Source organism: Micromys minutus (genome assembly GCF_963924665.1).
Source record: "Micromys minutus genome assembly, chromosome: 17".
In the NCBI taxonomy this organism is placed as follows: Eukaryota; Metazoa; Chordata; class Mammalia; order Rodentia; family Muridae; genus Micromys; species Micromys minutus.
The window spans coordinates 36,769,409-36,795,965 of NC_137952.1; the positions used below are offsets into that span (position 1 = coordinate 36,769,409).

A 26,557-nucleotide genomic window follows, 5' to 3' on the forward strand; every position below is an offset into this window, starting at 1 on the left:
CACCCTCAACCCCTCCAGATAATCTCATTTTTATCTGTCTATCTAAGGGACGGAACACTTAACAGCATATTTATTTCCTCAAACTGGTCTTTTGGCAAACTGATAGGCAAAAGGCTTCATTCTGGTTCAGTTTTGTAATTTTCTTAGTTCAAACAGTAAAATATTAGTGGGAAATAGCTAAAAGTAGGGTTAAAATTTCTAAGGTAACCTTTAACTATTAGGTACTCTAGTAACAAATGGATGCATCAAGTGTATGTATAACAGTCTCTTAGTTTATTATAAACCAGCTTCATAGGCCACAGAAAAAGAAGGACTATGTACAGCCTCTTGAGAAACAGGCAAGGAGCTGAGGAGGACCAAGATGAGGCCTCGGAGGGCATATTTCCCAAGGAGGGAGCCCTGAAAGGGAAACCAGACAACCCAGTAAGACTCCACGGACAGCGTAACAAGCAAACAGGTCTGTGGTAACCTGACCCTGGGGAACAGGGTCCACGTCTCCTTGGAGCTACTGACATAATGCTGTTCGAAGATCAAAGCAGACCTAAAGCAAAAGAAAGTTTAGTCAGTACATGATCCATAGCTCAAGTCCTCAACTTCCCAACTCTGCAGGTAGCTAGCAAGTGACTACGGAGATATACAGTGCTAGTTGGAGACATTCCTGGGGTTGACCAGGCTACATCTGATTAAAAACTACAAATGCAAAATCAGAGACAAAATAAAATGGTCATACAATTTGACCATTATTTATCTTAAGACCTACTACGATGACTTCATGGAAATAACAAACAGGGCTGAAGGTCAAAATGCCCAACGGTCTCACAGCATAGACCTGGCTGGCCTCAAAATCAGAGATCCACCTGCCTCCGGAGTGCTGGAATTAAAAGCATGAGCCACCAAGCCCAGCGAAAGAGATACTCTTAATTAGTCAAGAGCATCAGACAGTCTCTGCTGTGATCCTAGGCTTCTGGTTGTGGAGGGCTTCTGGGTTGGGCAATGAATACACATCTGTTCCACCAGGGAGTCAAGGGCAACCAGTTAAAAGCTCACCTCTCCACAATACTTTCTGGACATAGCTGTCCTCCAAGAACTCATTTCCCTAAATTTGAGGCCCCAAAATGGATGTGTCTAAAGCAAACCTCCAGTTCTTGCCCTAGTAAATTCTAGGAAAAGACAAAAGTCAGTGTTTTAGGCACTTACCTCGCATGCCTGGAGGAGGAGGTCGCATCCCAGGAGGGGGCATACCCATCGGAGTTCCTCGGCCAGGTGGGATCCCCATTGGGGGACCCATAGGAGGCCTCATGCCAGGAGGTGGGCCCATCATACCTGAAGGAAAAAAGCTCACGTGACTTTCTAAAAGACGGAAGGAAACATACAAAGCTGTCTACCAAGTCAGAAGGCCTAATCCATCCTCTCAGCCTCTATAAGCAAAGTGGCCCTTGAGCCAAAGAGTGGAGTTCCTGATGGCTTTTGTCCAGCTAGATCCCAGTTCTGTCAGCCAGGCTGGATCTCAGAGTAATCCTGCTTAGTTACACAAACTCATCATCAGTTTCAGTCAAGGATCTATTTCATCATGAATCCAGCTAAGGCATTTTCTGACTAATTAGTACTAGTGACCTTTCAAGATATTCACCTGGAGGAGGTGCCCCTCGGCCCATAGGTGGTGGAGGACCCCCACGACCAGGTGGGTACTGAGTTGGGGCTCCTGCAATACTGGCTGTGGCTGCAGCTGCAGCGGCTGCAACAGTGCCTCTTCCTTGTGGGGTCATCACCTAGGAAACAAAGAGAAATTAAAGTACTGTTCAGTACATCTTCCTACTCCCAACTGCTCTGCACCAAGTCTCCTAAAGCTACAGCCCATACCATCTCGCCATGTAAGTCATGCATTGCCAGGAAGCCTGAATGCTCAATTTGCAGCCTCTTGCCTGAAATCAATATTAAGGGTTCCCAATCCAACTTGGGAAAAGCACTGGTACTTTCAGTTAAAACTGGTGACATGAAAGAAGAAATGCCACAGGAACACTCTGCTAAATTCAGCTGACTAGAACACCTTTCGTGCATCTCTTCACACAGACACTAATAGCCTGACAATCATGACTCTCATAAGACTGGTCATTCTGGACTCTTCCCCAAGCTGTAGATTATCTCTTACCCTTTTGGCTACCTCACCTGCTGGGATGGCCCTCCAACACCTCGGACTGGCCCAGCAAGTCCTGCAGGAGCCTGGGGCATGGGAACACCGGCTGGGATTCCTCTGCCAGCAGCCCTGCCAATGCCTGGTCCCCCAGCAGCTCCAGCAAGTGGCACTCGGGCAATGCCAGTCTGAAAAAAGAAAAGAAAGATGCTGAAATGCTTAGTGTCTTCAAGAACTCCACGTACATCTTTGGAATAGCACTGGCTAAACCTCTCAGATCTATTAAGGCATCTAAAAAGCACTAACTATATGTACTAATGCCATTCCTCCTCCATGCAAGACCAAGAACCTATCACCCCTTAAAAAACCAGATCTTACGTCTAGAGAAGCCTGCCACTCAATACCTACATTCATCCCCATGTCAGTCAAAGCTCAAGACATAGCACTTGACCTGGCGACAGACACATACATAAGTGACAGTGGCCAAATAATACCTCTTATACACACTTACAAATGAGAAAGGCTGTAATACAGAGTTCAAAATAACAAAATGAGTGAGATAAACTACTCTGTACTCACTTGAGAGGCTAGGTGAAGTCATTCACAGGACTTAAAGCAGGAAATGTTTATAAACATTACAAGGCAGGACAAAAGTTTTCATGTGTTACATACAAACCATGTGTGTGAATATGAACACAGAGCAGCTGAAGCTACAACTCAGTGGGAGGGTGCTTGCCTAGCATACATGATGCCCTGGGTTCAACCCAAGCACAGCAAAATTAAACCAGATACACACACATATAAATACAAGCTAAGAATAATCTTCCGATTAGCAATATCTTAAAATAAAGAGAAAACAAATTTGGCTAGGTTCTTTAGAGAGCTCTATTAAAAGCAGAGTTGTGTTTATAGAACCAAGAACATCTGGGAACAAGAGTCAGGTTTGTCATTTACTAGCTGTGGCATCTTAGGTAAGCCAAAACTCAGTCTATTTCATCCATAAAGTGAGAATTATTTTCAAAAAACAAACTAAAAACTACTCATGATTAAATAAAATACTGACATTCCTGATGCACAGGTAATAAATAATAAATACTAATATTCTATAACTACCAAAGCATCCATAAATTCTATTATCTGGAGCTGTCTTATTGTTTTTGTTTGAGACAGGGTCTTACTATGTAGCCCTGAACTCATAGATCCACTTGCCTCTGCTGGGACTGAAGGCTTGCACAGCAGTACCCAGCAGGACTGTTATTTTAAATTAATTTTCTGAGATTATAATTAGTTACCCCTTTCCCTTTCCTCCCCCTTTTCACTCATTGTTATATATACTTATGGAACTGTTGAGTGACCAACATGGCCTCAGGCAGCTCCCCTGATTATTAGGATCCCTCTGGGGGTGGAGGATTAAATCGATAGATTGAAGATTTAGCTGTCTCTCCACTTAATGGTAAGGCAGCTGTCTTATGATTTCATTTACTGTATGTAAGAGTACATGGCCAGAGTACCTGACAGAGCCTGGTATTCGGGAGGGACTTACATCTTTAGGAGGAGGTCCTTCTACTGTCATGGATACCAGGTTCTCTCCCCGAAGCAATACCAGACCAAGGACTCGCTTCTCTTCCCTTTCTGCTTGTTTGGAGTTCTTTGGCCTAAAATTGAATTTTTTAGGAAAAAAAAAAAAAAGCAAGTATTAGAAGGTAGAGAACAAGATCAGATGCCCTCTTTTGGATGTTTGAAAACAACTACAGTGTACTCATATAAATATACTAAATACATCTTAAAAAAAAAAAAAAAAAAGCAGGTAGGGAACAGTTAGGTTTATCTGTCTAGGAACCAAGGCTGGCTGTGTGTTGCATGACGTGAAAAATGGTATATAAAGCTTATAAAACAGGTCCTCAAGACAGTATCCCAGGCTGTGATCTCTTTATGGAGGTAGCTGGCTGTTTTCTACCAAGCCAAGAAGATGCACAAACCAGGAAACAGGAAAAGCAGCAAGAAAGCCCAGCCCTGGCAAAGATGCTTCCACAGCCAAAGGCAAATCCTTTCCCGGCTGTCTTAGCTATTACCTTGTTCCTTCCCTTCAGCCTAAGATTTCACAAAAAGAGGCAGGATAGACAATTATTTATCAAAAGTGCTCCACACCCACACAGTGTACAATTCCTGCCTTCACCTTATAGAGGAAGAGAGGAAGGGAAGAGATTCCATACACAGATGTGGACTTTTCACAAGGATGACCTCACCCCAGAGCTCACCCCAAACCAGACAATGAATGAGAGTGTAAACTAGGAAAACTAACTACAAGATCGAAGCAGGAAGCCATAAAGACAAAACATCCTGATTAAAAAACAAAAAACAAAAAAACAAAACTTGATTTTCTATTTTTAGCTCATACTGTCTTGTTAAATGAGCCTGTATTAGCTTTTCATATGGAAAAATAACAGATAGTTAAGGTTTTTTTCTCATTAACTTTATTTTGAAAACATTTTTTCAACATCTTTAAAATCAGTTTTGTTTTTAAAGTGAAAGTTCTGCACTGTTCTGCTGGCCCCACTCCAACACCTACCAGTCACTCAAGCATCTCTGCATTTTTATTCTACACTTCATCTCGGGCCACAAAAGAAAACAATCTCAAAAAGAATCTAAGGGAATTCAGTCAGTATATACATAATATGAATGCTGCATAGCACAAGCATGTCTTATGACAAGGTGCTCACCACCTTGCTGAGCCTCGAGATGTCCTGAATATATAAAACAGGACTGAAATAGACCACATTGTTTAACAGGCCTGAAGTAGCTAGTAATTTACAGAACTGCAGCAAAGCAGAAAATATTTCCAAGTTTTTAGAAAATGCCAACAGAAATGACTGGCCCCAAACCCACATGGGGAGCAGAGCACTTACCCTGAAGAGGGTCAGAGGCTTCTTAAAGCAGTCTCAGGCCAGGCTGCATTAGGAGAGCCCTTTAGGCTACAGCTTTACAAATAGGTAATGAGGCCAGAAAATCAAGCTCTCCCCCCTCACACACCTGTGGGGAGAACACGAGAGCCCTTTACCCCAGTACCCAGGGGCATGCAAAATCAGAGTAGTTAAAAGCCTAGCAGCCCTCCTCACCGACTTCCACTTTGCTAGACTCAGAGAGCAAGGTTTGCTGGACTAATAAGAACTTAGCGGCCAACGTTCCGCTTACTCGTCAAAAGCAGGTGAGCCAGCAGGAGCACTGTGTCACCATCCCAAACGTGGCCCAACCAGCCCATCCATTTCCTCCTCAGTTCCTTCTCCCCCCCAACAGCCCTCTCCTTACTTGATCTTCCTGAACTCATCACAGTCACAGAGGATCAAATTCATGTGCTTGTCAAAAGCTTTGAAGGTCCCGATGAAGATCCGGCCATCTTGCAGGATGCATCTCATCCTGTAGTCGATGTGCTGCAGCATCTTGCTGCTCTTGCCCACCGTCTGGAAGGAGCGGGCATCAGTGAGGTGAGGCTCTTCTGCACCCACACGGCTGGCCCTCCAAGTCTCCACCACACACTAATTCCTCAACACTGTTCAGCTGTCTTCCAGTGAGTACCTGAGAATCGTCATTCCACCCAGCCTAGCTTTCTGCCCAGTAACCTGCCATTGTCCCTTCCCTTGAAAATGTGATCTTCCTCAGACTATGACTTTGCCTATGTTCTGTCTCAGGAGAGTGTAAAGTGTCCACAAAGTAATCAAACCCATCCATGCTAGACATTACACCATCTGCCACTGTGCAGACTCAGCTCTATGAACATCTAACTCCATCAAAACAACTAAGAACTGGAATTTGTCACTAGAAATCCACTTAAGGAAAAGCTTATTACCAGAGACTGAATCAGCTCTGAAGCAAAAATGGAGTCCTCCAATCAAGAATTGGTTAGCATACCTCCAGGGCTTTGAGTAGTAGGGTTAACTTTTCTGGGCTGGAGTTAATTAGTTTGGATACTTAATACTCTGATATATAACTTTTTACCCTTATTTTTTAATTAAGGCAACAAGTTTCTATCCTGGCTTCCAATGTTGCTTTGCAAAAATAAAGTGGGAGACCATACACATCCCAAGGTGAACAGAGGTACCTGCCTTAGAAGCATATCAGCTTCCCAACAGTCTAACTGGTATTATGTCACCCCAACTACCTTCTACCAGGAACCACAATTGCTGTTCACCCCTGTGAGCATTACCCAGACTAACTTTAGGACCCCCAGATTATGTGTTTTCTGCTTAATCGCCTTAAATAGTTCTGTTCATGGAGATCAGCATTCATTGGTCCATTTGCCTAGTAACAGCTAATACTTTATTGAGTACTGCCTGTATATCCAGGCCCTTGAAAGGGGTTGTGTTTCATTTGATCCTCAAAACTGGACCCAGTGCCCATTCATTTTTACTGGTAAAATAGGCTACCAGGCAAAGATTAAGCAAGGATCAGTCAACTCTCCAAAAACAGTGATATCCTGTTTCAATACCTCGGGTTTCTTCAGCTACACAACTAATGTTTTGGCGCTATCCGAGGTATTTATTACATTTGCTCTGTAGCCAAAACTGATCTCAAAAATCAGGAGTGCAGAAATTACACATAACAAACTGAGATTTCAAGCAGCGGCCACTTTCCCTGGTTTGATCTTTCCAAACATAACTTAAGTTCATTAAGCCTGTGGGGAAAAAAAATCTTGCAGCGATTACTTTCCTTCCAACAGGATAAAGCGAGGCCGGGCCTTCAGCAACCAGACTCCTGAAAACATCTTGCCATCTTGGACCCAGACCCAACTACGGGAGAAAGCGTCCCTGCCCCTCCCCGTGCCGTTACTTCTGCCCTAATGCTGAGCTACCATATAGGACCGCCTGGGCCAGCAACTTGACCCACGTGAAGACAGAACTTAGTTCAGGGTGCAGTCCCAGCGCTTGACGCGCCCCAACATAAAAACCTAAGTAGCAAGGTCACGCTCTGCTTGCAAACTCACTCTCTTCCACCCTCCCGCTCCCTCCGCTGCCAGACTCGGGTCTCCGGCCTTGACCTCCACAACTCCTCCATGTCGCACGGCGCTCCCCGATCGGCCCGAGGCTCGCGCCTGCTCCAAAAGCCCGAGCACACATTGACGCAGAAGTTCAGAGCTACGGAGGCCGCGGAACCGAAAACCGCTGTAGCTCCGGGAGACGTTTGACGGTCGCACATCGGCCTCTGTCCCCCGGTCGGCCTTCCGCTCTCTACGCGGGGAAGGCCTCACGTTAAGCCCAGGCCTTCGGCGCCGGGACTAAGCGGCTTCCATCCCGACCTTCTCCGCCACGGACGGCTCGGCGCCAAGCCGCGGACGCCGCCCGCTACCGCCCCACTCTGCACCCCCGAGCGCCCTGCCTCCAGCCCGCGCCTTCTCACCATGGTGGCGGCTCGGATGGCTCAGATTCCCACCGGATTCGCTTCCACAGAGGCCTAGTCGCCAGCCGGCAGCTAGATTCCCGCCGCCGCTAACGGAAACGCAGCCTGCGAAAGGCCGCCGCTTGTGAAGCTACTTCCGGTGCGGCCTCAGCCATGGAGTTCCGGTCTCTGGAAGCCAATTAGGGGGCGGAGCATTCGTGTCAGCTGATGGTTTGTTTGGTGTTTTGTTTTTGTTTTGTTTTTATGGTGGCGTTTCCCCCCGACCCCCCTTTATTTTGATTTTATTGCGCTTTCCCTCCTCGTTTTGTTTTGCTTTAGACTGGGTCTCACTGTGTCTTGAGCTTCGGATCCTCCTCCTACCCACAGCGTCCTTAGTACCGGATGCTGGCGTACACCATTATGCTTGGTGGCAAACATGAAACTTGGATCCTCAGTAGGACATACACCTCCCCAGAGTCTCCGCTGGAGCAGCTTGTTTCACACACCGGTGGCCTGGGACCCCACTCCCACCCCAATTCTCACCCAGCCCTCTTGTGAACTCGCTCTAGGAAGCCGCTGCTCTAGCTTTTCTCGCGCGGCTTGGGTATGTTTTGTCCCATCAAGAGTGCTAAACTCGGAGGTAGATGCACACCCTCATGCCCTTACCTTGATCTAAACAGACATGACAGTCCTGGGGAGGATTTCCCTGACCATCCTTTCTAGAAAAGAAAGAGAGAGAGAGAGAGAGAGAGAGAGAGGGAGGGAGGGAGGGAGGGAGGGACGGGGTGGGGGGGGGGGAGGGAGAGAGAGAGAGAGAGAGAGAGAGAGAGAGAGAAGAAAGAAAGAAAATGGAACTTTCTCAATGCAACTTTCTCAGGCTCCTCATGCTTAACTTTTTGCTTGTTTTTTTTTTCCTTTAGTATTGATTGCTATCTGACATGCTACAACGTAGTCCTCCTCATTATTGGAGGAGCATACCTTCCAAGACTCCTCAAGTCACAGTAACAAACCCTGTATATGCTATTTTTTTCTACATATTCATACTACGATATGCATATCCTTTTCACTTAAAGCAAGCATATTCCGGTGCCCTTGACTTGCCAGCCAGCGTCACTAATTAAGTGATCTAGGACTATTCTTAAAAATCGGAATTTAGGCAAGACAAACTTGGGGTCAAAGGTTATATGGGTGGATTGATGTCCCCTTCCCACCTCTGGAGCCACTTCAGTCTCTATGTCCTCTTCTGGTAGGAATCTCAGCTAGAGTCACCTCCACAGACTTCCTCTATCCTCCCCCACGCACCCACCCCCAGCCCCACCCCCGCCCCAGGCTTCCAACTAGTCACCAGAGAAAACCCCAAACACCCCTAAAGATCCCCACCCTGGCTATTTCCACTCTCACTCCCAGCCCTCTCCATACACCAGATCGCCATCCCCCAATGCACACACCACACACACACACACACACACACACACACACACACACACACACATCTGTTCCCTTCCTCACCTCTTTCCCTACCCACCTCTGCATCCACCTCCAATGATGATATAGTTTCCCATCTGAGTGAGATTGGAACCCTGCCTTGGGACCATCAGTGGTACAGGAGGAGGCAATGGGAGGTTGTGGGGAGGGATTTATAAGCGTGGAACTAGGGAGACTGGATAGAGGGCTATGATCTGCATGTAAAGTGGATAAAAAATGTATTGGGAAAACAACAACAGCACAGGATTTAGCCAGGCAGTGGTGACACACACCTTTAATCCCAGCACTCAGGAGGCAGGGGCAGTGAATCTCTGAGTTTGGGGCCAGATCAAGTTCCAAGACAGCCAGAGCTACACAGAGAAAACCTATCTTGCAAAACAAAAACAGAATGAAACAAAAACAAACACAAAAATAGCTGAAACCACCTGAACACCAGCCCTGCGATGTAAATCTTGCCAGTTTGGTGACTACTGAGTCACCATATACGGTGTGGATAACTGCACAGAGGTCAAGGCAAAAACATAGTATTTCTTTGTGCTACTCAGAATGGTGCATGACATAGTAGAACATTATTGCTTGTTTCTGGAATTTTCGTTTATTGGAAAAATAAAAACAGCCTGGGCTACTCAAAAAAATAATAATAATAACACAGAACAAAGTAATGAGAACATGAATCATAGTTAAGTCCTTTCACTGTTTTCAGACTGATAGACAACAGGTACCTGAAACCTGGATTAGAGAGTACTGAATATGTTTTTAAGTTATTGCCCCAGTAGGACGTAAACTCCGATGCAGTGTGGATTTTTCTTTGTATACTACTGCTTATTATTTAGAATACTGCTTAGCATACTAGGCTTAGTCGATGCTTGTTTATTAATAAATTAATGAAATAATCTCATTTGGCTCCATTACTTTTTAATCATTGCCTACATGCCTAGAACTTTCTAACTTATTCCTCTGACCTTGGTTTTTTTGTTTTTGTTGGTCTTTTATATAAAGTCACTTGCTTAGTAGCTGCCCAGAAGATATACTAAATTTAACCTGTTGAACACTGAATTCTTGGCCTTATTCTCTTTCCTTCCCATCTCAGAAGTTTTGTCATGTTAAGAGAACAAGGAATGGGGCTAGGAATGTGGCATGTTGGGTAGACTGATTGTGTAGAACACACAAAGTCCTGGGTTCAATCCCCAACACCATATGAACAGGACTTGGTAAGCTACGTCTACCATCCTAGCACTCAGAGTGAAATGGGTGCACAAGGAGTTGAAAACCAGCCTGGGCTACTCAAAAGAGCAGAACAAAGTAAAGAGAACGTGAACCATAGCCAATTCTTTCTTCTGCTTATAATCTACCCATCAGAAGACTGTCCAGCCCCCAGTCAGCTTACCCTGAATAGGACTACTGTTATTGGTTCTGCTGTGATTGCTAGTTTTAGCCACCAGCCTCTCTGACTTGGATTACCAAATGAGTCTGTAACTGTTCTCTTTGCTTACTCTTGCTCTCAGCGCAGCCTGGAGGGTCCTTCTAGATTAAACTGGGATTCTCTCAGGTGATTGCATATCCTGCTCTCTACCTCCCACTGACTTCCCAAGACTCATGGGAAAAACCCAGCCTGCCCTCTCCTTAACCTCACCTCCTTCAACATCCCGCTCTTTCCCCAGTCTCCAGTTGCACTGGTCCCTTTGTTGCTTCTCAACCGTGGCAAGGGCATGATACCTCTTCAGAACTCTGCCCCCTTCGCACCATGTCTACAAGATATCTCTCTTGTCTCATTTCTGTGAGCCTACAGATAGAGACATGGAAGCCCAGCAAGACAGATTAGCATGCCCTGGGCGTCAGAATCAGAATGAAAATATAGATAAGGTGCATCTGACAAAGCTGTGTGTTAGAGCCAGACACATGACATGTTCATGCACATACCCCAACCCTTGAGCGGTAGAGACAGAAGGATCAGGAGTTAAGGCCAGCTTCAGCTCCGTACCAAAGTCACGGCCAGCCTGGGCCACACAAAACCCTGTCTGAAAAAAAAAAAAAAAAAGCAAAACAAAAATGTATTTACTATTAATACCATGAACTGTTATTGGTGAAAAGAGTTTCCTTTCTCAAGAAGCCTGTGCTCTCCTGAGGAAAAAAGAAGTGTATAATGCAAGGGTCCAGTGATGGGAACAGTAAAGGCATCTAGGGACATGGGAGGGGTATACGCCTTCTCGGGGTAATTCAGGAGTGGCCCATGGGCCGGTGCTTAGATGAACCTACAGCTACCATGTAGTTCTGCTATAGAACGTTGTGCAGACAACCACAGTGCTTCTGACCTCCCGAGAGCATCTTCCTTCACTGCAGCTCATCCCACTTCCATTTTGATCCGCAGGGCACCTCTCCAGGGCTCTGTGGCGTCTCCTCCATATTTTCTACCCTCTCAAGTTTCTTTGCCAGTATATTCAGTACTAAAACCCAATCTTGGTGTTTTTATCATTTTACTAGTTTATCCGGGTCTATCTCCAATGTTGCAAAGTATATTTAGTCTAAGATTCTTTTCACAGGTTGACACACACGCCTCGGAAATCAAGTAAGCCTCTGCTAGTGGTCGTTTACCAGATTCAAGGTCTAGTCCTTCTGCTTTTATCCTAAGTTATTAAATGACAAAAATTCCTTTAAGTACTATTAAATTTCATGCAAATAAGCCAGGCGGTGGTGACAGCGGCACCTGCCTTTAATAAGAGTTGCCTTGGTCATGGTGTCTCTTCACAGCAATGAAACCCTAACTGAGACACTAAGTTAAGTCCCAGTCGCCAGAATCCATGTAGTAAAAGAAGAGCATTCTTCTAGTGCTAAGGGGTCTGTCACTCTTTTTTGGCCTCTGGCACCAAGTGTACATTGGTACACAGACATACAGGCAAAACACCCATAAACACTAAATTAATTGAAATTTTTAAAAATTAGAAATCATTGTAATGATCACAGACTCATTCTCTGATATAAAGTGCATCATATATGAGGTTTAAAAAATACTATTTTGTCAAGACAACTTATACACACACCAGGATTTTATAGAAAGGAAAACTGTCAGGAAAATTTGTCAAGATGGTAGGGCTGGTGTTGTGTTGTGTTTTGTTTTGTTTTGTTTTGCTTGGCTGGCACTGATGAAAAATATTAGAAATGTCAAGATAATTTCAGTTTAAAGAAAATAACCTAGCTTCGATTAAAGGCTCCTTCCCTGCTCTCTGTCTGTGGCTCACATTGCATTGGGGAGTTCCCACATTTACAGGGATATAGTCCTCCCCTGAGATCCTGTCTTATCTGCAGAGTAGCTGATGACAGAAAGTGGGGTGTCCCTCTCTCCTTTGTGAGGCACGGCCAGCCTGCAATAGGACAAATACCCTGACTGTTGCTGGACTATGAGGAACCCATTTCTGACCGGTTACTAATAGCCACTCCTGTCGCCATTACTCTCCGGACCATCTTCGTTACTTCTCAGCTGCTGTGCTGAGGCACCGCCGGGGAGACCACATTGGTAACGTCTGAGAAGGGGAAAGACATGATAGAAAGTTTCCATAATGCAAACAGGGAGATCACAGGGCTCAGAGGTTTCTGGAATCTTGGCTATCTACCTCTGATAGATACACATATTTCTCAGGCTTTTTTGTTTTCTCTAACTAAGCTCCTGACTGCCTGCTCCACTGCTGTGTTCCTTCTGGATTCTCTTTCAAGAGCACAGTAACAGACCGCTGCAGAAATCTAGGCCACAGAGAAACGCAGAACTCTGCTGCGTTAAGGCAGGGACTAATACGGGGAGTTTTAGTCCAAATTTCAGGGCCCAGTTGTTTATCTCTCCAACTCTTTAGACCTGGTGGCATGGGGCTTCTCTGCCTCACCTCAGACAGTGGCTATCTTGGTTGGTGTGACAGCTGAAATGCTTCACCAGGTTCTTTAAATTCAAAGGTTTCCTTCTGAAGTCTCAGCAGAATCAGAAACACCAGTGTGTGCTCTCTCTCTGTTTCTCTCTCTGTCTCTCTGTCTGTCTCTGTTTCTCTGTCTCTCTGTGTGTCTCTGTCTGTCTCTGTCTCTCTCTCTCTCCCTCTGTGTGTGTGTGTGTGTGTGTCTGTCTGTCTCTCTCCTCTCTCTCTCACCTTACTGCCAGATCATAACCCGGAGGTCTCTCTGTTGGATTCTCATGTAGAAATGATTGACATTCTCCCTAGAGAGCTACACCACATTTACAAGAGTCACCACTTTTCCTACATGAAGCTACCTGGTTCACAGGTGGGAGTAGGTGGCCAGACACAGAGATCATGGGTCTGGACCACTTGAGGTATTCCACATCAGTCCAAAACGCTGAGTAAACCTCCCTCACTAGGATTTCCCAGGTGGAGGCAAGAACGGGACTTATTATGACACAGATTCTGCCTATTCTTCCAAAGTAACCCATACCCAATCATCTAGAGAATTGGTTCTTCATACTACCCATTACACCCGGCTAAGCATGCCCAGCAGGTTTGTGATAGGTCTCAATTTTACCCTTGTTCATTTTTAATATGTCCCTTGGAGGTTCAACAGGCTTTATATGAAGGCTTCACAACCACCCTGGGAAAAAGATTATGGAGTCCAGAAAACAAGCCGCTGTTCCTTCCACATGGAAAATCTGGAACTGTGTTTTACCAGGCCACCCGCTGAGGAATTGTTTAGTCCTTGTAGCCAATTTGTAACTATTGTCAAGCTATAGAAGAAACTCAAGCACAGAATTAACTAACATTCCAGAATGTGCTAATTTCCTTAGGAGACAGTAAGTCACACAGTGGAATTTAGCTAAGGGAGCACCGCCTCTCAAATACCCCAGAGGTAATATGCTAACCAGGCCTGTTAGAGATAAGTGACTTTTACCATGCTAGGATGTAAACTTTTGTTCACCAGGATTCACTAGCCTAGCGATTAGATTCATCCCCAAAGAACATGCTTCCAGCTCGAGGGGGCAGTGTAGGGTCACAGTCAGTGTTAAGTCCTGGCCTACCATGAAGGCCCCAGGTCCCCCTCCCCCCCTCTCTCTCTCCCCCCTCTCCCTCCCTCCCTTCCCCCCTCTCTTCCCACAGTCTATGCAGCTTGTATTTCAACAAAGAAGTAATAAAATCTATATACAGTCTAAAACCAGTAGAAAAGGTGAATAAGAAGGACCCATGGTCCATCTGGGTCCTGCCAGGAGTGGTGGCACACATCTTTACTCCCAGCACTTGGGAGGCAGAGGCAGGCAGATCTGTGAGTTTGAGGCCAGCCTGGTTGACAGTGAGTTCCAGGCCAGCCAGAGCTACATAGTGAGACCCTGTCTCAAAAGAAAAGTCTGTGGAGTGATATGAATTTCGGGGCCGGGCGAGCATCGTACCTGGCGCCCAGAGAAGGGCCTGGGCGTTTCTCTGGTAGAAGTAAGAGTGGAGTCTTATGAAAGATCCCTAGTCAAACATAGGCAGAGATGACACTGCCTAGCTGACTGAGCCCGTCCACCTGTCTCCACAAGACAGGCAGATATTCCGAGGCCATTGTGGAGGTCCAGCCTGACTCACAGACCCAGAGGGAGTCAAGCTTGGCCTGGATTCTGTTATCATGTCCAAACCTTCACGGTGCTAGCCACAGTCCCTGAGAAGAGCCGGCCCCAGGATACAGCCAGTGCAGTTACACTGCTCTGATGACTCGGCAGTGAATGTGTGCAGATCATGTTGTCTGGACTCCGGACCCTGAGGGACCAGTCATAGGATGCTCTGAAGGCCTTGGTCTGCTCTGGTGTTGAAATGACTGCCAGGGCACATACTGTGCCCACATGGCCCCTTAGGGTCTGCACCTGCTCCTTGGATTCAATATCCCATACATGGATGAGGTTCTCGTAGGTGCCACAGACAATGTGGTGATTCGTCACAGCAATGGAATACACACTGCCACCAGATGTCTGCAGGACATGGATGCAGTCAAGGCTCCGAATGTCCCAGATCTTGATTGTCCCCTAAGAGCCGCTGTATAGATAACTCTGTGCTGCCACCAAGGCCTGCGCCCAGTGGTTGAGGCCTGTGAGTTCCTTCTTCAGCTTTAGCTCAGTTGCCCATGATGTCCCAGACCTTGATGGCTTTCAAGGAGCCACTGAAGAGCATGTTACCGGAAGACACTGTGCATACAGGGCTGTCAGATGGGCGAGATGGATAACCCCAGGTAGCAATTATTTGAAAAGAACAATGCGGGTGTGCTTAAGAAACAATGCTGCCAATATCTGTGTTGTATTAAATCTCCCATCTGCCCAAGTAGTTAGACTTGCAGTCACCTGTCTCTAAATTGTTCTGAGCAAAAAACCTGGGGCCTGGGACTGAACAAGAGATTGAAGGGTGGCAGCTGAAGTGGAATGCACAAGCCTGGGGTGTATATAAGTCTTTCTTCCTTTTAAGTCTGGCTCTTTGTTGAGCATTATAGCCCGAGCAGAACAAACAGTATTAAAGAGTTTTTCTTCATTAATCTCTAAGTGTGCCAAGTGATTCCTCCCTGGGAAGACATATTATTTCTATGACAGTACAAGGCTTGTCACTGTAGATTCACCTGTCCAGAGTTAAGACTCTCCATGACCAGAAACTTAAAGCTCCTATTTCTTTGAGCCTTTTGAAAATCTTGGGGGTGACACCCATGTGGGAGCCACCTACAGACATGGCCTCAACCTTGTGAGCAATTAAGAGTCGCTGACTTTTCCAAATTCTATGATATAATTTCACAAGCCTCCTCCTCCTGCTCTCTAGACTTCCAGCATGTTCCAATACAGCCTGTATTTTTTCAAAGAGGTCTTTGAAAATTCCTATATTCCTAGAAGGAGGTCTTCACGTATCTCAAGACAGAGCCCCAGTTTCTATTTCTGGACAAAACCCAAATGTGATTGTACTGGAGCCTACTTGGTGTCTTTTTACTCAGACACATATGTCTTTTGAAGCTGACCTGTTCCCCAGAGAGTCCCCTTCCTTTACCCAGTCCAGCCTGGATACCCTGCCTGCATCCCAGCTTGCCAGCCAAGTGGGCATGTCTCCTAACAAAGAGAAAGCTATAGGAACAGAGTATAAGTAGTTTCTAGACTGCCAAATGACACTTTCGAAGAGGGTCTGTCCTATGACAGAAGTGACTAAGAAACTTAAAGCTGTTAAATTCTCCCTGTTTTGGATTTCTGCTATGGTTTCTGCTACAACTGCACTAGGTGATCGCCAAATTATTGGTCATTGGTGATAATACACACAGCTCAGTCTAGCGCTACTCTGTGGGATGAAATTGTAGAAGCCGTTCCTCGCCTAAAGCCAGATGGGATAGAAACAGAGGACAGGAAGTTTGCCTGTGCACCCCAGACACACTGTAGGAGCCAGAGCTGTGAACAAACAGACAGTGAACCAGAAATTCCACAATTGCGCCTACTTTCTAACTTCAGATTTCAAATGTTCTTAGCCCATTTTATGTTGGGTAGGCACTTGACTTTGGGCAGCCATGTTTGGTGCGTAATAACACAACATCACATGCTGATACGCCACATATGGAGAAGAGGTCACACAGGGAGCACGACCTTACTTTAAAATAACCTGCTCCTCTCTTCAGCAGCTGGAGTAGTCTCTTCAGACACTCCCATGACCTTACAATCTCTCCCATGAAGTCCTATCTCTTAACTACTACAAGACCTCACAGTACTGTAATGTCAGGGACCAAATTTACAACACATGAACCTTTGGGAAAAGATAATATGAAACCATAATAGGGATGGTTATTGCCACAGCATCTCAATCCCTGAGAGACCCTAGAAGTCAGAACAGAATGGCATCCACATGACAGCTGAAGAAAAGGAGACAGAAAATTTTTCAGTACCTTGTTTATGGTCCACTCATGGTAGAGACCAATAGGAATAAGGCCCCGACTGATTCAGGTGACTCCTCAGTAGGGTACAATATTACAGAACACATTTGCCCTGAGGGAATTCCAGTTATGGATTGTCTCTGTGCCCTGTGTAAGCAGAAACAGCACAGCCTCGGGATCATGGGCTTTTTTCTCTCCCTGTCTCCTAGAATGGTGAGGGAGAGAATGAGCAGACAAAAGAGAGGAAGACAGACAGACAACAGCAGCAGAATAACAAAAAAAACAAAAAACAAACAAACAAACAAACAAACAAAAACCATGATCTTGGGGCTGAAGAGATGTCCCAGCAATTTGGAGCATTGGTTATTCATCCCAAGGACTCATGTTCAATTCCTAGCACTCATATGGCAGCTAACAACAGTCTGTAACTCTAATTCCAGGGTATCTGAAATCTTCTGGTCTCTGAGGTATACACAGCTTTATGCAAATATAAATGCCTATACACAAAAAGTAAAAATAAATAACAGTCAAACAAGATCCGTGGTTGGCATCTGGCCATGAGTTTCATTGTGAGTTTTGTTACTTGGCTTTTCTCAGGTTACATCTGTCTCTTGGTTTGAGAACTCTGCATTCTTCCCAGATTTGGATTATGGGGTGGGTCTAACATTCTAAGAGTCTGAAATCACCACCAGCAACCTCCCCAGGAGTCTCCACCAGAATTCTTGTGCCCCATCTTTAGTGCTAATCAAGAAAGCCTAAGAGACCAGCACCACTCCAACGAGCCTGCCTGCTCATACTTCACACCTCAAATTGTGTGAGAACATGCTGCTTTCATCCAAATCTCCCCAGCCTCGTCCTCCAATGCACCACAAGATACCTAGCAATCAGCTCTTTGCTGTGGTTGGCAAATGCGTAGCAACAACCTAACAATAGCACCGGATCGCGCTGTCCAGAGAAAGTGTCACCTGCAGGCAACTGGATCCCTCCACTGTACTGGTTTACAAGGTTCTGTGAGTGGCACTGGATGTTTAGTAAGCAGACACTCATAGCTAATTATATACATATAAACTTTTAATTGGAGGGATAAATTAACAAATTAATGCAAGAAGTATTTGTTGATAAAGAATTTAGTGACACCCTGAAACATTCATTTGGTGTTGTATGTTATATTGGTTGCTCCTCTTGTGCATTTGGCTTCCTCTGATCACATAATGAAAGAGAATTAGTAGAGAACTCAGGACCTTTAGCTCTAGCAGTAATGGCGTTCCCTGTTCTGATAATGTCCTCTATGAGCACCTCTCCAGGACAGTTACTTACTGAGGCGATGCTTATTTCTATGAAGTCGAATTTGCAATCAGTGTAAACTAAATTTTAATTAGCGAAGGGCTGTGTTCAGAAACAAAGGAGACGTTTTTCTGAAAGGATGGGAGCCGAGGCTCTGTGGCACCCACCTTTGCTTTGCTCTTCTCAGTGAGTGATTTTCCTCCTGAGTGACAAATGTGTGAACTCAAGAGGTTTTTACATCTGTTCATGCTGAAATCACCTAAAATAAAAGGTGGATCTTGATGAGATGTAACTATTCTGGCCACAGAAAGAGATATTTTAAAGGGAGACACTTGTATTACCAGACTGTTGAAACAATGGACTCCAGGCAAGTTTTCCCTGGGAATCTCATGCTCTAAGGAGGAAAAGGCTGAGAGTCAGTGCCAACCAGAAGAGGACCTTAGCTGTTCTACATCAAGGGATTCACACAGCTCTGACCACTCCTCAGACCACCTTACAGGATATAGCTCTACCCTCTATTTGTGTCTAAACACTATGTTAGTACCCTAAAGACAGACTTGGGAATTCACTGGGTAACCTTTCTTTGCTCCTCTTCCCAAGGTGACCACACTGAATAAGTCTTCCTCTACCTTTCGGTGTTACTCATCGCTTTAATTGGCGTACTGAACATGAAGAACCACACTTAACTGCAGAGAAAGTTTAATCCAGGAACACCCAAAGACCTTCTGGGTCTCTGTGATCTGGCTGGAATGCAGGCACGCTCTAGATTACAATATAGTAATAGTAAACTATACTACAGTATAGTCTGGTTGAAATACAGACACACCCTTAGTACACACCTTTAAATCTCTAACAGCAAAGGTAAGGTTAGCTTGTAGAAGGAAGCAGCCATGTTTGAAAATGACATGTAACTAAGGGGCAGACAAAGTAACAAATCAGAGAATGATTTGACAGAGATAGGATATGCCCACTAGAGCAGCACAGGAAAGAGGTGACTTTAAAGAACAGCAGAGTGAGTCAGGAAAGGAGGGCATCTCAGTGCAGAGCAGTTCAGTTCCTGCAGCCAGAGGCAGTTTTTCTAAGAAGAGCAGTTCAGTGAGAAGCTGAGAGAAGCCAGTTTGCATCAGTCAGCTTGGAGAGGAGCCAGACAGCTGAGTTTTAACAACCAGAGTTCAGAAAGAACTAGAAAGAAGGAGCTTGTTCAGCAATAAGCTTCTAACACAGCAATTATACCTGGTGAATAAAAGGAACATTTACAATTAGCTTATTGGAACTGCCAGAACTTGGGTTTTTTTCTTTTAATGTTGTTGTATTGATTCTTTGTGAATTTCACATCATGTGCCTCAAACTCTTTGTACCTGCTCTCTGTCCTTGCAATCTCCCACCCCCAACAAAAGAAAAAAAAATAGATGGGGTAGATGTTGAGTCATCTCAAAGCCTTGGGTCTGGGCCTAGGTGGTAGCTGAGTTGGTCAGTCTACCACCAGGGCAAGATCTCCAACACTACCTGGACCACAGAGCCTGAACTTTGACCCTAAAATTCCCAACAATAATTTTGGAATATGAGATAGAGAGATTTCCTTCTAGATAAGAGCATTGGCTATGTAAGCAGAGGATCTGAGTTTTAATCCTCCACATCCACATAAAAGTCAAACATGACAATGTGAGCAAAGAGGTAGGTGGCTGACACTTACTAGCTGTGAACCTAGTCCAAACTCAATGAGAGATCCTGTCTCAAAAGGAAAAGGGAGAAAGAGAAAAACAGTACCATGCATAGGTGCACACATGATTCTTTATACACTACACACATTTAACCACATGCCCACGCATTCCTCCCTAAACACACACAACAGTTTTGGATTATCAAGCCAAAAAGAAAGATATTTGCATACTGAATTGCTTACAGCAAGTCAGTCCTATAAACCAAATGGGAAGAGAAGGTGGAACTGACCCATGAAGCTTTCATAGAATTGCAATAGCTCTTGCTCTCCATCTCAACCAACATCAGTTGCTTTCCTCTCTATCCAATAATGCAGAAAAATGAGTGGCTGGGCTCTGTAAAACGTGAAGTATGACCTTTGCTAAGTCAGGGAACCTCCGGATGGTCCATCCTTTTTTTTGGGGGGGGGGTATCAGTTTCAGTGTCTTTTGAGTTGCTTGGATCCTTTTGAGACATTTAGCAGGCTGCCATTTTGTGTCTAGCCTTGTCTTTTGGGCCTTTTTTGAGTTCAGGGTTCTTTTGAACCATCTGCATGACCACTATTTGTGTGACAGGCCTCAGTGCCTTGAGAGCTCTTTTGAGAGATTCCGGGGGTTCTGTTGAGCTACTTGGACACCTGCTGGTATTGATGAGGAAGCCAGAATTGTGTTTCGAATTATCTGTGAGGGGCACTGAGAAAAAAAGGTGTTAAAGACATGGTGATTATGTAACCATGAAAAATGTTATGTCTCTGCTGTCTTGGTGCACTTAGGAAGAGTTACGGCTGGCTAGTGTTTGTTTTGGTTTTTTTTAACTATTTTTATTTACCCTTTGAGAATTTCACATGTGTATAAAATAATGCATTTAAATGGCATTTATTCTGCACTCTCACCCACCTTCAAATTTTTCAGGATCCATTTAATCTCTTAGGTTTCTTAACCTAGTGAGTTGGGGATTCTAAGCTTTTTTTGCAGCACGCCGGTCATCTTTGCTCCAGACTGGCTACAAGGCAAGGCCAAGGCCAACCAGGAGACTCTCCAGTGGCTCCTGGAGAATGACCAGCTGATCTGCTATACCGTGGAGTACCAGAACAAGGGCCAAACAAACGAGTGTGTCCAGTATCAGCATGTGTTACATAGAAATCTCATGTGTTTAGCTACCATCGCAGACACCAACACAAATAGTCTTACAAAGGCATGGAGTAGTCTTCCAGGAGGCAGTACTGAGGACTGGCTGTGTGGAACCTGTCTCCTGGGAAACAGCTGCTTAGAACATGGGCAACGAGTCCCATTCACTTTAGACTGTGAAGAAACTTACAACAGACTCCACTATATTCTTACTGTAAATATTTTAGTAATAAAACAGATCCCATGGTAAAAACAAAAACAAGAACCTACTGAATTAAACTTGGCTGCCCATATGTACTTGGGAATGGTGTCACCCACTGAAGCATTGCCAACCTACCAAGGGCTACACCCTTAAAGAAAACTGACTTTCCTTCCCCTGGCAGCTGCCAACTGTCAATATCTACTCAGCTACCGATGGGGCTAATGACCCCTCCCTCATCCCTGCTGGGTTGCTGATTGGCTTGCTCTTATGCAGGTTGTGTGGAGGCAACCGCAGATGCTGTGGGTTCGTGAGTGCAGTGGTCCTGGCATGTCCAGGAGACATTATTTTGCCTTCTCTGACTCGTGACTCTTTCTATCTTTCTTTCTCCCCTCTCCTTTATGTTCCATGATCCTTAGGGGAGGGAATGTGATGTAGATGTGCTATTTATGGCTGAGCACTCTGTAAACACTTGTTTTCTGTACCTTGACTAGTTTGTATCTCTGTATTAACTGCCATTTACTACACAAAGAAGCCTCTCTGAGGCGGCCTGAGAGCTGCACTGATGTATGAGCATCATGCTATGTCCTTGTAGCAAAACAGTAGTCATAGGTTCACTACGGGGGCCTATGAACTCCCAGACTCAGGTTCCAGAGACACTTCCAGAGGTCAAACCAAAGCCAGATCCAGATTAGGAGCTAGAGCCAGAAGCAGAGCCAATCATATCCGGGGCCTGAGCTAGACTGATGGAGAATGGTCCTCAGAAAGGTGATACAGGAGATGGTCAGTGGTTAGGAGTGCATGCTGCTCTTGCAGAGGATCAAAGTTCAGTTCCCAGTACCCACGTGGGGCGACTCCCAACCACCTCTAACTAACTTTAGCTCCAGATCTGGCCTCTGTGAACATGGAACTCTAAACACACACACACACACACACACAGAGAGAGAGAGAGAGAGAGAGAGAAGAGAAGAGAGAGGGAGATTTTATTTATTGGGGATTACAGTAAGTCTGTAGGTTGCTTTTGGTAGAATAGTGATATTCACAAAATTAATTTCTTTCTTTGGTAAGCATGGGAAATCTTTCGATCCTCCAGTGTCTTCTATATTTCTTTCTTCAGTGTATTAAAGTTTTTATTGCAAAGGTCTCTCATACCCTTGCTTAGTGGGTTTGTCCCACAGCATTTTATTTTGTGTTGAGACACTTTTGTGTTTTCTGATATTCTCCTTCATCATGTTTACTAGACTATAGAAAGACTACCCATGGGCTGGAGAGATGGCTCAGCCGTTAAAGGCTAGGCTCACAACCAAAAATATAAGAAAGACTACCCATTTTTTACATCCTGCCACTTTGCTGATCTACAAGTTTTCTGTGGGGATTGTGGATCCCCACATACATACACACATACATACACACATACATACACACATACATACACACATAATCATATATGGAAATGGGAATTCTTTGACTTCTTTTTTATTTGTATTCCTTTTATTTTCATCTCTTGTAGCAAATAGAAATGTAGAGGGTTGACAACCTTCTCTTCTTCTTAATCTTAGCAAGAATAACACAAGACCCAAAACAACAAGGGGGAGGATATAGGCACAGATGACAATTTCCGAGTGAAACGTTGGTCCTTGGGATATAAGGATAACCACCTATAGGTGAGAACTTGTAAAATCATGCTTTTTACATCAAAAGAAACCGTCAGTCATGTAAGAGAATCTTCGCCAGCCATGCATCCCACAGAATTAACATGCAGAGCAAACAAACAACAAGAACATGGACAACCCATTCACAAGGAGGACTCAGGAAGTACCAGGAGTAAGCTACCTTTCTACTGGTCAGGTGCTGGTCAGGGAGGTCCCTAAAGCCCCAAAGTGATCCCAAATAATTGCCTTTGCTACTGGCTGCCAACCAGAACTGATAATAAGACTGTATTGCTGAGACAGCATGCATCTTGGTCACAGAATACACAGAAATAAAGCTGAAAGTATCCTGGAAGCTTCCTCCCCATTAGCTAGACCTCATGGTACATTGACACACCATGCCTACTGGTGCAAATGTGGCCAAGTTTGTTCCACAGTTAAGCAACCATTTTCCGACTGGGTTTGAAGCCAATTCTATGAAGGGAATTCATCTCTGATACTGTAAACCTAGTCAAAATCCCATGGTTGGGAGGGCCATAGGTCCTAGTGGGGAAGCTACTGCAGCTGTTTTGATAAATAGACATCATGTACCCATCAACTTGAAATTAATTTAGTGGAGTTTTTACAGGTCCATGTTTCTCCTTGCTGCTGGATCAATGTTCCTAAGATAACAGAAAAACAAAAACAAACAACAACAAAAACTCTCTGCAGGACTGTCTGAACCTCCCTGTCCCAGCCAGATTCCTCCTTGGAAGGGTATCTTATGCTGCAACCCTGATCAATTCATTTTTAAGGGATAGAAAAACCTGGAATCCCTCTAGGGGAACACTCTAAACTCCAGTATCAACTGATACCGATAAGAACCCTGGTACCATTCTGGTTCTGCTGCCTTGCTATTACACAGTAACTGGTCCTCAAGGCATCCAGATGAACCTCCCCTAAAGGCAAGCAGCATCGAAGAAAGCTACCGAATGAAGAAGCAGAGGATTTCAGCAGGGACCGTCATCATTGGCTCAGGTTCAAGGTGCGCTTGCCTAGAAATCACAAAGCCATTGGCTTGATGCTGAATGCTGGAGGAGGAGGGAAAGGAAAGCAAGAAGATCCCATTGCCCATCCTTTATAATCTTCGTTTTAAACCAAAGCCCAGATAGCATTTACCTTTGTCCCAACCAGGGGCTAAGACACTGGGAAAGAGCCCTGTAACATAGCTCACACCTTCCCTGGCTGGCATGCAAGTGGTATTGTTGTCAGGAGCTGATCCTGCAGTTCCTACCCCTCTAGGGTCCTCATGCATAAGTGATGCCTGAAATGTGAGGCCACGCTGTTCTTGGCAGAGAACCCAGAGCAGGGGAATGTCTAGAGATAGATTGATGTGCCGCAAGCTCGTAGCTTTTTCCTCATCTCAAACAAACTCATTATTTCTCTCCAACAAAACCTACCTCTACCTTCAACCTCAGAGGACCCCAGCTGCTGTCAGATCCCAGGAAAAGGCCAGTGACCATGACAGCATGAAATGACCCCAGGCGGGTAGTATATGAAGACGTGAGCCAGTGTGAGAACCTTAAAATTCTGGTCACCATGAGCCCGCAGTTAAAGAGCCTGGAGGAAGGTGAGTCTTCATCTACATGCTCTTGGGTCCTACTTACCAAGGCCTCTTGGCACAGCAGGTCTAGAGGAAGCAGTCTCCAGAGGCATGGGAAGGCTCTGCATTTGAGTTCAGATCCCACAACTTGAGCTGAGCAACTTCAGGGAAGACAGCCTCTTTGGACCCCTGATGGGATGAGGGTGGTTCAATGGGATGAGGGTGGTTGTCACTTCCTTGCAAGGCTACTAGAGGAACTGACCTGCGCAGGAAGTCATGCATAGCCACGTTTACAAACTTGTTAGAGATGGCCACCCATCTGCATGATACTAAAAGCCACCGTTTGCAACTGTCTCTCCTTAATAATTCTCACCCACTGTGGCTATCTGTCTCTCCATTCCCCGAGGGAGAAGATGGGAGAGTTCTGAACCTAGGAGTTTTCTAAGGTATCAGGAAAATGTTGGCCTGAGAGCATCTGGAATAAAGGAACTGGCGTAGAGTTCCAGTCTGCAGGCTATCATAGTGAAAAGGGACTACTGCCAGGTGACTTTCAGATGGCACTTTGCCTTCTTCCTGTCCTTGGTCACATGGTAAAGAGAAAAAGCCATCAGAGCAGCTCTGGTCATGGAGGACAGGTAGAGGGGTGGGGTGGGGTGAAGAGATGATGTGCTGGGTAGTGTACCAGACTCATGCTAGCCTTAAAACTCCAGTTACTCATCCCACATTCTCCTTCCCCCTTCTTCACTTCTCTCCCTCTTCCCTCTTTCCTTGCTCAGTAACAAGCATGTGTCCTTTCCGGGAAGCAATCAGCTAACTGGAGAGGAGGCTTTGTGATGAACAGAGATGGCTTGCTGCTCAGCCTCTGCTTTAACCACGATGCTCCCAGAAGTAGAGACACGTTGAGCTTTGCCTGGGTAGGCTATGAACATTCTTCTCCCAGGGATAAGGCAGCACCTAGAAGATGGTACAGCCAGGACCCACACCCAAGGGCCTCTCTCCCTCCCAAGGCACCCTCTAATCTCCCACAGCTCCCCCTGGAAGGTGACTACAGTATTTCTGTGAGCCTGTGGAGAAGCTAGCCAGCCCTAGGAGAAGCTGAGGAGGCCACATAGAAGCTACAAAGAGAGATTCTCCTCCATCACCTCCTTCAGCCTCGTGTGTCAGTTAAACATATCTGACACTGAAGATTGTGCTAGCAAATGCTAAGGTCCTGCGTCTGCCTCTGCTTCCCAGTCTCGTAATTACAACTGCATCCCCAAGTGATGGGATGACAGCCACATACTGCCATGCCCAGCTCCTTAGAAACATTTTTGAAATACTTACTTTGTATAATCATTTATATGTTAAAGCCAGTCACATAATCTCCTTTAATCTTTTTTATTTGAATTTTTTCATACAGTATATTTTGACTGTTTTCCCATCCCCCAAACTCCTCTCAGATTCCTCCCACCTCCCTGCCCACTCAACTTGTTGTTCTTTCTCTCTTTCTAAATCTCTCTCAAAAAATAATAATAAATAAATAAATAGCAAAACTAACAAACAAAAGCCCAATGAGACTGAATATGCCAAAACAAAAAACAAATTTAAACAAGTACACACAAACACACACACACCACACACAAATGGAACTCATCATTCTGTATTGACTAACTACTCTTGGACATGGTGTAGTAGATTTATCTATTCAGTGACACTCCATTGGAGAAAACTGATTTTTGCTTTCCCAGCAGGTATCAATTGCAAATCGTGTCTCAGTTAGGAGTGAGATCTCATGTCTACATGTCCTCTCAGTGCTGGGATCCTGTCTGGCTTGAGCCCTTGCAGATCTTGTGTATGTTGCAATGGTCTCTGTGAGTTCCAGTGGGAATCAGTCCTGTTGTGTCTAGAAGACAATGTTTCCTTTGAGTCGTCTGTCCACTCTGGTTCTTATAATCTTTCTTCCTCGTCTGTTGCGGTAAATATTAAAAAGTTGAAGTTCTGTTGTTATCAGCACCACGGTCTCACTCCTTGGGAGCCACCCTAGTGAGGCGCTGGGCACTCAGACACCATCACAGATTCACGAGCTGCCTGCTCCACTCAGTTCACTTACTGGGAGATTTATTCCACCTGCCCATCTCAGCCACCCATATTTCCTGCATGGTGCATATGCTTTAGGAAGTTTCTACAGTCGGAGGCTTCCATGTGTCT

General features: G+C 45.1%; 2 protein-coding genes across 2 annotated transcripts in view; one reads left to right on the forward strand and one right to left on the reverse strand.

The window, feature by feature from the left end:
- Positions 1-252: 252 nt before the first annotated feature.
- SNRPB (small nuclear ribonucleoprotein polypeptides B and B1) lies at positions 253-7,660 on the reverse strand. The gene is made up of 7 exons (XM_080931053.1): positions 7,523-7,660; positions 5,438-5,589; positions 3,675-3,786; positions 2,167-2,319; positions 1,631-1,769; positions 1,198-1,323; positions 253-541 (listed from the first exon to the last, which is right to left on the reverse strand). Exons 1-7 carry the CDS (start codon positions 7,523-7,525, stop codon positions 531-533), a joined length of 696 nt encoding a protein of 231 aa, XP_080787179.1. The 5' UTR covers positions 7,526-7,660; the 3' UTR covers positions 253-530.
- A 16,706-nt stretch (positions 7,661-24,366) lies between these two features.
- TMC2 (transmembrane channel like 2) overlaps positions 24,367-26,557 on the forward strand; it is a gene marked incomplete at both ends in the record, with an annotated part of 59,161 nt that continues 56,970 nt past the window's right edge. The window contains one exon of the mRNA XM_080931687.1: positions 24,367-24,397. Coding sequence (XP_080787813.1) covers positions 24,367-24,397 — 31 coding nt within the window. The remainder of the gene's footprint in view (positions 24,398-26,557) is intronic.